Source organism: Delphinapterus leucas, chromosome 3 (genome assembly GCF_059928025.1).
Source record: "Delphinapterus leucas isolate spDelLeu-1000000601 "Yukka" chromosome 3, BTC_Dleu_Yukka2, whole genome shotgun sequence".
Lineage (NCBI taxonomy): Eukaryota > Metazoa > Chordata > Mammalia > Artiodactyla > Monodontidae > Delphinapterus > Delphinapterus leucas.
Window position 1 is genome coordinate 38,688,513 of NC_143131.1, and position 10,743 is coordinate 38,699,255.

The 10,743-nt window shown below is 38.8% G+C and overlaps 1 protein-coding gene across 1 annotated transcript; it reads left to right on the forward strand.

Annotated features, from left to right (window-relative positions):
* Nucleotides 1-541: 541 nt before the first annotated feature.
* Nucleotides 542-7,273, forward strand: MRPS30 (mitochondrial ribosomal protein S30). Its single transcript, XM_022597882.3, has 5 exons — nt 542-1,175; nt 2,567-2,712; nt 3,438-3,543; nt 4,752-4,928; nt 6,911-7,273. Exons 1-5 carry the CDS (start codon nt 584-586, stop codon nt 7,198-7,200), a joined length of 1,311 nt encoding a protein of 436 aa, XP_022453590.3. The 5' UTR covers nt 542-583; the 3' UTR covers nt 7,201-7,273.
* The last annotated feature ends 3,470 nt before the right edge of the window (nt 7,274-10,743 follow it).

The window sequence follows — 10,743 nt, forward strand, 5'->3', positions numbered from 1 at the left end:
GCGGAGCGGCTGGGCCCGTGAGCCATGGCCGCTGAGCCCGCGCGTCCGGAGCCTTGCTCCGCAACGGGAGAGGCCACAACGGTGAGAGCCCCTCGTACCGCCAAAAAAAACCCCAAAAAAGCATGTATCACAAAACATGTTAGAACAGTATTTTCAATAACAGGACTCGACCCCAAGAACTAAAATAGAAAAGTGATGTTATATCCACAAATGAAACCAGTAAATTTAGCCAAGGGCCAGAGGTTTCGGTGCAGAGTACTCCTAAAGGGTTTCTGGCAAAAAGTTTGCCCTGGTTCTGACAGGCAGCATCTCCTATTTAAAAGTTTCACTCCTCCCCGACACATCCGTGGAAAACCTATTGGCGCGCGAGCTCTTCCTTTCAGCAACAAACTCTGCGGTTCAAGATAAACTAAGTTGCAGAAGCTACCTGATTGGCTAAGAAATAATGACGTAAGATTTCTCAAGCCCACTGAGAATCGTCCTCCCCTAGCCTGCCTCAGATTCCGCTTTCCGATTGGTTATTACAGCAAGAAGGCGGGGCCAACTGCTGAAGTTGACCTCTGGGTCGGGAACCCCAGCAAACATGGCGGCGGCCAGGTGCTGGAGGCTTGTGCTCCGTGGTTCAGGGCTGTCACTGCACACCGCGGCCGAGGCCGCCGTCAAGGCTCCCGAAGTGACCGGCCCAGATGTCGCGGCGGCCCCAGTCGCGCGCTACCCGCCGATCGTAGCCTCTCTGACTGCCGACAGCAAGGCGGCACGGCAGCGGCGAGTGGAGCGATGGCAGGCCACGGTGCACGCGGCCAAGTCGGTAGACGAGAAGCTGCGAATCCTCACCAAGATGCAGTTCATGAAGTACGTAGTTTACCCGCAGACCTTCGCCCTGAACGCCGACCGCTGGTACCAGAGCTTTACCAAGACGGTGTTCCTATCGGGCCTGCCGCCGCCGCCGCCTGCCAAGCCCGATACCGAGCCCGCGCCGGCTCTGGACGTAGCGGCCCTGCGCGACGCCGCCTGTGATTGCCTACTGCAGGAGCACTTCTTTCTGCGGCGCAAGAAGCGTGTGCCTCTTTACCTGGAACGTGAGGCCGTCGCCTCGCCTTTCTTGGACCAGCTGGTTCTCTCCCTCACGGGCCTGCTCAGCGCTCGCAATCCGGCCCTGGCTGCCGCCGCCCTCGGTGAGCCTCGGGCCCGCCACTCCGGGCGGGGGAGGTGGGGATGGTAGGGGACCTCTCTGAGCCAGATTTGCCCCCTCTTCCTTTCTTTCTGCTTGGTCAGTTTTTTTTTCTCAGTCCTTTCGCTCCTGGCTGGCGACAGCGTCCGGAGACTGGGTTCTCGTGCATGTGCTGCCACCTACTCACTGTACAACCCTAGGCTAAGTAGCCTAAGCCCTCCAGGACTGCTTTGTGAAGGTCCAGACAAGTGTTGGTTAAGAAAAGGGGCTCCTGGAGAGCGGGACAGGCCTGGGGTTGCCTTTTAGCTCTTCCATCAAAAAGTTACTGACCTTATGTTAGTTTATAAACCGATTTTGACCTAGTTTTTCTCATTTTCAAGATGAGAATACGATAATAGTACTACTTGGTCATAGATAGAACTGTTAAGATTAAAGGCGATATTGATTAAAATACCTAACGTGTATTCAGTACTCTCTATGTACCTGGGCCTGTTCTAAATTTTATATGTGCCAAATTTAATCCTCACAGTAACTTTACAGTAGGTACCATTGTTTTATAAATGAAAAAACAAACAGATCCAAGGTACAGAAACGTAAAATGTATCTAGTTAAAGAGGCTACATCTGGTAGATTTGGAGGACGGGCTTCAAACCCAGCCATTCTGGGTTCCCAGTAAACAATCAGCAACTTCTGTTTTACTGTTACATGCAGGCATGAAAAATAATTAATGGATAGACAGTTTTAAAGATCAGTGTTTCTGACGTGTTCATCATTTTATATCAGCCACCCAGTAGGTATCTTAATAAATATCTATTGAATTAACGTTACTGTGACTGTAGGTGTGTGCTCAACTGAGTCTTGTAGTGCTCTTGTTTCTTTCATCCCAGTTGGGAATGAAGTGGTCTTGAGAAAAGCGTCACAGACTTTGCTCATGATTGATGGCCTGGGAAAGTTGACGATCTCGTCAAAACCCAGGTTCCTCTTCTGTATAATGGAGATAACAACTATACATACCTTTGAGAGTTATTGTGAAGATTGAATTCGTAATTCATAAGACAGCTCTGACTCTTAATAAACTTTTTATTTCTGGTGAATGATGCTGCTGTTGGTTTTATTTTATGTTTGTCCTTAACTGAGAAACCTCTTTGGTTACAATGCTTAGTGTAGTGTGGCACAAGTAGACAATAAAGGTTTGAGCGTTATATTAAAGTTGTGATTGTTTAAGTTAAATTATTACATAATCCAGACTCTATATCTTACATCAAAGAGTAATTTTTGATGTATTTTCAGCTAGCACAGTCATTCTTGAGTTCTGTATTGCAGAGTTTGGTGTGCTTACAATAACTAAATTCATCTAAATTATCATATAAAAATTTTTTGAATATCTTTTGATAGACTGTAAACGCCCAGTTCACTTCTACTGGTTGCGTGGTGAAGAAATTATTTCTCGTGGTCATCGGAAAGGTCGAGTTGATGCTTTGAGATACCAAATAAATGATAAACCACACAACCAGATTCGAATATCCAAACAACTACCTGAGGTAAAGATTTATTGCATATGTTTCTGTTGACAGTTGAGGAGGAAGTGTTATGGCAGGCTAGGTAATGGGCTACGTAGGATAAAAAGTTTTGAATAGAACTCTTCTTTCAAGTGTATTTGGAATATATCTCAGCTATAATTCTTTTTCAGCTTTTTAACTTGCTATATTATATATATTTTGCAGAGGTCAAATAATCCTTTTAAGTGGGGTTAAGTCCTCAGTTTTTAGGACCATACAAATCTTTTTTTTTAATGCAAATACTGATAATAGTTTATGATTGTAATTTATGGTAAACTACCCTACCTAATTATAAATCAAGGCATTTTTACAGCTATAAGCTGGTCATCTTATGTGTATACACTTCTTTTGGAGAAAACAAGTGTGTTTTGAGTGTCATCTGTATGTCCATGTCAGTGGTTGGCACATTATTCTGCAGAGGTCCAGATAGAAAATATTTTAGGCCTTGAGTGTCATAAGTCTCTGTTGCATTCTCAGTTCTTATCATGTAACAGCAGCCGTGTACCATAGGTAAGTGAATTTGCATGACTGTGTTCCAATAAAACTTTAGAAAAACTGGTGGCTGGCTGGATTCGGCCCATCACTAGATGGTAGTGTTAAATCATTTTGTAAAATCATCTCATTTTTAAGATTTTTAAATCTATTAAGAATGTGACTAAAACATGTGCTAGTGTTGCTGTGAATTCACTTATGACTTTTTCTTTAAGTTTGTGCCGCTGGATTATTCTGTACCTGTAGAAGTCCCAGTTATGAATTGTAAGCCAGACAAACTTCCATTATTCAAACGGCAATATGAAAATACCATATTTATTGGTAAGTTTCCTCTTTTAATAAATGAGTTCAAAGTGTCCTGTGCAAATTTGCATAATTAATTCGCTTATTTTTTTATTATTATTATTTTTGCGGTACGCGGGCCTCTCACTGTTGTGGCCTCTCCCGCTGCGGAGCACAGGCTCCGGACGCGCAGGCTCAGCAGCCACGGCTCACGGGCCTAGCCGCTCCGCGGCATGTGGGATCTTCCCGGAGCGGGGCACGAACCCGTGTCCCCTGCATTGGCAGGTGGACTCTCAACCACTGCGCCACCAGGGAAGCCCCATAATTAATTCTTGATGACCAAGAGGTTCAGATAGTCTATAAGCAATGTAATTCATCTCAGGTTGCAGTTTGCATGAAAATTGGAAAGAAAATATTCTTTCAGCTTGCCATTTAAAATTTTACTTGTTTCTACTGAATTAACAGTATTTAACAAATAGTTATGTTTATTAGGCTTTGTTGATTTATTATTTATATAGAAAAGTAATTTGTGTTTTTTCAAAAGTAAACAGGTAAGAACTGGATTTGAGGTAGTGATTGGCTTTTTTTTTAACAAAAGCCTCCCATTTGTGCCACACACTGATAACCATCAGGAATATAAAAATTAATAAGGCCTGATCTCTGTGCTCATGCAGCTTATACTTTGGCTGTTTTTTTCTTTGTTTATTAATTCCTAGCTGATTGAGGAAGATTTTTAAGAAAGCAGCTTTCTGCTGGTCCTCCAGAACTGTTTTATCAGTCCCTTCTCAGTCGCTGTGGTCTTAGAGAGTGAATTATGGGGAACTTTTGGTTGAAAAGACTTTACCACTAAAACCAAGAATTTCAGCATTATAAAGGAAGTTTTTAAAGTCATGAAGCGTTTGTATCCTTTGGTGATTATGACCAGCAGAATAACAAAGCTCCTAGTGATGACCGAGGAGTTTGAGAAAACTGAAATAATAGGGAATTTTAAATAAATTTTACATATATTCTTTTGACCTATCCTATGTCATAGTGAGCCGATGATAGCTAGCAGATTGTACTTTCAGATGAAATTTATTGTAATCAATAAAATAAATAAGTAAACCAAGCTTTCCGTTTGTGTATTTTGAATGCTGATCACATAATGAGTAGAGGAGACAGATAGCCTTGAAACAAATACTGAGGACATGTGCTCCAGATATTCTACTTGTGTATTTCATCTGCAATGTTTTTATTTTGCTCTTCAGGCACAAAGACAGCAGATCCACACTGTTATGGACATACCCAGTTTCATCTGCTACCTGACAAATTAAAAAGGGAAAGGCTCTTGAAACAAAACTGTGCTGATCAGATAGAAGTTGTTTTTAGAGCTAATGCTATTGCAAGCCTTTTTGCTTGGACCGGAGCACAGGCTATGTATCAAGGTAAAACTAGTTTTATGGCATTATAGTTATTGGACGACATTTTAAGTATTTAATAGATCAGATTGTTTTCCTTGGGTTAAAATGTAGGCTGAATCTTCACATTTTGAAAACTTTTGCATTGACACAAAATGCAGTTGTTTTAAAGTCCATAATTAAATATTTTACACTTGTAGTTGGTAGGTGGCACTTTGGTAGTTACTCTGATCTTTTACTTTGACCATTTTTGTGTGAATGTATTTTTTTCTGATGATGTTCTCAAGCATTTCAAAGACCACCTAACTGAGTCAGCTCTGTAGATGACAGCAGCTTTCTGAAACTAGAAAATGAAATGTTTTCATGGATTAAATTTTAGATTAAATCACAGTTATGATATATAACTTCTTTGAAGGCCATATCTAGGGTGTGAGTTAGGAGACTGTTCATTCAGTTAATGACTTATGGTTTTTACATACCAGGTGCTGTTGGCCTTGGAGATATAGTGTTGAGTGAGAGAGACAGATCCTGCTCTCTTGGAGCTTATGTTATAGTAAGGAGAGTAAAAGATAATAAACATGTAGTATTTTTAGCTAGTGGTGTTACTCTGGAGAGACTATACTAGATGAGGCGTAGAATGATTCATAGGTTGCAGGTATAAATGAGGCGTGGGGCAGAATCTATTTAAACAGAGTTAATTCAGGGGAGGTCTCTAAAAAAATGACATCTGAACAGAGACCTGAATGGTGAGGAGCTGCCTTTGCACAAACCTGGGAGAAGGACACTTCTAGGCAAAAGGAATGGCAAGCAACTCTGAGCTAGGAACGGACTTGAAGTGTTGAAGGAACAGCATGAAGGCTGATGAAGAAAGGGAGGGGGAGAATGGAAAGCGATAGGAGGTGAGAGAGAGGAAGCTGGAGGCATGCCATGGAGGACTTTTAGAGCCAGCCCATTGTGAAGCATTTGGATTTTGTTACAATACAATATATACCTAGATTACTCCTGTATAAGCATCCGTGAGGAATTTTAATACAGATTTAATTGCTGCCAGGCTCACCTTTTTCCTTTATATATATATATATTTTAACCTTACACTCACAATTGTTGACTTACGTTTTTGTAATAGAAATAAATGGATAAAGTAGGAATAGGAGTAGACAGAATCAGAAAAAGTAGAAGGAAACTTTCTTGAAGATACTAGAATGGCATTGTTCGTTCATAAAAGATAAAGTACTTCTTTTCACAGTATAATTCTATATTTTAACAATACTAGTTATTGGCTATCTTCATTAAAGCTGATATAAAATATGTGTGGCAAAATTTATAAGTTACTCCTTGGCCCTGGCAGTTGGATTTAAAAGTATTAAAGCCAGTTAGCCTGGAACAAGAAGCAGCCAGAAAACTTGAGTAGTAAAGGTATTAAGATATCCTGGAACCTTATGATGACGTAAAATACACTAGGCAAAATGAAAGCAACTCATAAAATCAATTTTGAATTATAAATTAAGACACAGAATTCATCTAATTACATGGTTGAAGTTCTTAGAAAGTCAAGTTTTTTTCTGAAGGGCGTTTTTTTGGTAGATTTGGTGAAGTAAATGGCCGTAATGGTTATTGGGTGTTAGATGCTGCTGGTATAAGGAAAATTTGAACATATTTGAGGTTGTGAGTAATCATGTGGTTAGTACCAGATGCAGGAGAGATCTGCATAGATGGAGCTTGCTGCTCTTCTTAGATGAAGTGAGTTAAGGTTGAAAGCTGATGAAGTCCAAAGTTGTTGAAAAGGTGTATCCTGAACTTTGGGGATAGTAGAGGGAAGGAAATAGTTCTTGATGCAGAAGTGGAATATAGGATTAGAATGGAGAAGATAGGGAAAACTTTGATATCTTTAGGAATTTGGTAGGTAAAATATATAGGTTTTAGGAGGTATTTTATATCCTGTAATGTGTGTGTTTTGTTTTGGTAAAATATATTCTGTATGTAAGTTTCAGCATAACTTTCTTCTACAGGATTCTGGAGTGAAGCAGACGTTACTCGACCTTTTGTCTCCCAGGGTGTGATCACAGATGGAAAATACTTCTCCTTTTTTTGCTACCAGTTAAACACTTTGGCGCTGACTGCACAAGCTGATCAAAATAACCCTCGTAAAAACATATGTTGGGGGACACAAAGTAAGCCTCTTTATGAAACAATCGAAGATAATAATGTGAAAGGTTTTAATGATGATGTTTTACTTCAGATAGTTCACTTCCTACTGAATGGACCAAAAGAAGACAAATCACAGCTGTTGGTAAACTAAGAAAAAACATTTGATTTGAGACTTTGGGAATACTTAAATTTCACTGAAGGAACAATAAAAGGAATTTTAATAATGAGACTTCTGTCAAATATTAAAGGTACTGATTTTCAGACAAATATTTCTTATGTTAACCTCTGATTAGACCTTTCATTTGGCTCAAAATACATCACTAAAGGATTTAATTTTAGATATAGTATGTCGATTAAAAATAATTTTACTTATATGTGACTAACTGATGAGACTAATTGAGCAATCATCAATACCTGGTATTAACTGTGTGTGTAAGCTCATACTACTTGCTGCATACCACTCACTGCATGACAGGCCAGTAATTTGAGAGACAAGGTGTTGGCGTAAGGAAAAATGACGTTATTTGGAAAGCCAGTGAGCCAAGATGGCGGACTAACATCCTAAAGAATTATTTTAATTCAGGGTAGAATTCTAGCTTCTTTTATGCTAGGGAAGGGGGAAGCAGGGTGCCTGATAATCTTGTGGACAGTCTTCTGACTGGTTGGTAATGAGATAACCAGGTGGTATTTTGGGAGTCAACATTAATCAACCTTCTGGGAGTCAACATTAATCAACCTTCTGGTTCCAACCTGGCTGGGGTGTATGTGCTTGTGGTCAGCATGTAGTTAACTTTTTCTACCTGGTGAGAATTTTAGTATCTATAAAACAACTGAATTATATGACTCAGAATATTATCTATAGCCCTCAAGGAGGAACTATAGGTCTTTTGACTTTGTTTTACGGCTAAACTATTATTTTGTCTTGCTTGACTATTTTCCTTTGTTTCTGCATTGTCTCATTTATCTGACTAAATTTGCTGTTTGGAACTCAGGGAAGGCCTTGGAGGCTGAAGCTTTTCTACAAACAAGAGGCAGGGGATATGGAGGTTCTCTACCCTGGAAGGCCCTGCAGGTCCTGCTCAGTTTTCTATGGTTTTAAAAGTAATATAAAGACAGTTCAGTGCTTGAGAATATTTAGATGTTTTGTTATATTTTTTCTTTTTAATTTTTTATAATAATATCGTATAGAGTTTCAAAACCCTACACAAACCCCTTCAAAACATGAACAGTATTTTGCACATATAGGAAACTGGCACGGAGGAGTTAAAGTGACTTTAATAAGTTTTCACAGATGATTAATAATATAACTGATGAATTATATGCAACTTAGGTTCCTTAGAGCTTAGAAGTAACATTAATATATTTCTGCTAGTTTCATTTGTTCTATCCCAAAGATTGGGAAACTAGGTTTGATATGTTTCAAAATCAATTGCCGGTAAAATTGTTAATCTTGTTGAGAGTTAAGGTTCATTCAAACTATTTTTAGTGAGAAAAAATAATTACCTTTGTTGTTGTTGTTGTTGTTGTTTTTTGGCCGTGCTGTGCGGCATGAGGGATTTTAGTTCCCTGACCAGGGATCGAACCTGTGCTCAGTGGAAGCACCGGATCACCAGGTAATTCCCCTAATTACCTTTATATAACCATGCTAACACTTACGATTTTATATAACCGCCTGTTGTAGATATCTAAAATAATCCATTATTTACTGTAGTTAATGACAAATGCTGTTTTTTCTTTCTTCCTTCTTCCTTCCCTCCCTTCCTCCCGCTCTTTCAAAACAGAGGTCACAGTTATATGGAATAGATGCCTCAGCTAGAAGGGATTATTTACTACAAATGATTGCTAAACTGAAGGAATATTATTTGAAAGTTGTAATTCAGTTCAGGCAAGTGCCTCCTTTGCAAGGCATTGTGCTAAGTGTTCCATCTTTACTTTCATTTTTTGCAGAATGCCATGTAATTTCACTCCACCATTCTTTTATTTAAGCTGTTTCCAAAGCTTGGAATACTGTTTTCTACCCCTGGTCCTGTTTATTCCAACCTGTCTGTTGCATTCTCATTCATCCTTCATAGAAAAATGCAGGTATAGAGGGAACAACCGTATCAAGCTCCAAATAAAATATCTCTTAATCTTCACTCTCACTTTCTAACTAATTGAACCTTGGGCAATCTGAGTTACCATCCTTGATTTCTGCCTCCATAAAACAAAATAATCTCACAAACTTGTCTAAGGATGAAATGAGCTAGTGTATGTGAAAGTGCTTTTAAAATATTATGTAATTAAAATATTGAGGGTTCAGATGAAATACTTTTCTTTTCCTAAACAGATTGTAATTGATTGTCCCATCCTTTGAATACTTCTTCCTCTATGGTAGCACCTGTTTCATTGTTTCACAACAATTTTTCTCATTACCAATAGTGGACAACACACACATCAGACATACACACCTGTATGTACATGTCAGGACTTCATAGAGCACTTACCATATTCTAGAGCATGGTCTAGATATTTTACCGATATTAGCTCACTTAATCATCACAACCATTTTGTGAGCTAGGGACTATTATTCTCATTTTGCTGGTAAGTTAACAGGCACAGAGAGCCCAACAGCTTATTGCAGGCCACACAGCTAGAAAGTGGCAGGATTAGAATTTGAGCCCAGGTGGTCTGACTCCAGAGCCTATGGTAGATATTCCCCAGTAATACACTATAGATGTAGTCAGTGCTACAGCAGTGTATCAGTGGTATAAATTTAGATAAAGGAAATGTTAAAACTGACTGATATGAATCATAGGAATGTGCCTTGGAGCAAGTAGCATTTGAATTGGTTCTTGATAGATGGCATTTTCCAAAAACAGGAGAGTAAGTGGATAGATCTGTGAATGAAGGTGAAAAGTTCAAGATTTACCTGGGAAGTAGCCGGTAACTTGCTTTACCCAAGTAGGGTGTAGTCTAAAAGCATTTCGAGAAAAAATTTATTTACTAAGAAACAAAATCTAATTGGTGTCCCATCTACATATAACACTGAACATCAGGAAACAGTATAGCAATGTTTAGACTTCTGGGGGAAACATTACATCAGAAGAAATCTGAATTAGTCAAGATAAAGATAGGTTAGGACAATTGAAAAAAATGTTAGAACACCCAAGTCTCTTACCAATTCATCAAAAATGTATTTCAGTTGATTAGCACATGATTTAATAGAGGAACCAATGAATGGAGGAATCAAAATGAATAAATGTAATGAGTACACAAAGTTGTATCAAGCAAAAGTAGGCATAAAGCAGGGTTAGTACCTATAATTTCAAACAATTCAAGGCAAGAAAAGAAATCTAGTGTTAAAAGGTCATTTTATGTTATAAACTGTAATCAGTGTACAAAATGTTAATCTTAGTGTTGAGAAGTTGGAGTAACTAAAAATGAGGAATAATGAGTAAAGGTGACTTAATAAAATTTGGTATCTTACAAACAGAATATATCTTTTAAAATGTGATAGAACATGTATACAAGATCATTTATTAGGCCACAGAAAGTGTCAGGAAATTATTAAAAGTGGGAATCATATAGGTCGTGAACTCTATCCACACCGCAGTATACCCAGAAATTGTTGGTATAGTTTTAAACCAGGAACACCTAATCATTTGAAAGTGAAAGTATATTCCTCAATGGTTATTGCCTGGACAGAATTTTCAAT

Excerpts from the sequence above, each read along its gene's own strand:
- MRPS30 (XM_022597882.3), top strand. The coding sequence starts at position 584 with ATGGCGGCGGCCAGGTGCTGGAGGCTTGTGCTCCGTGGTTCAGGGCTG. Across the intron at positions 2,713-3,437 it reads TATCCAAACAACTACCTGAG|TTTGTGCCGCTGGATTATTC; the intron begins GTAAAGATTTAT and ends TTTTTCTTTAAG. Across the intron at positions 3,544-4,751 it reads TGAAAATACCATATTTATTG|GCACAAAGACAGCAGATCCA; the intron begins GTAAGTTTCCTC and ends TTTGCTCTTCAG.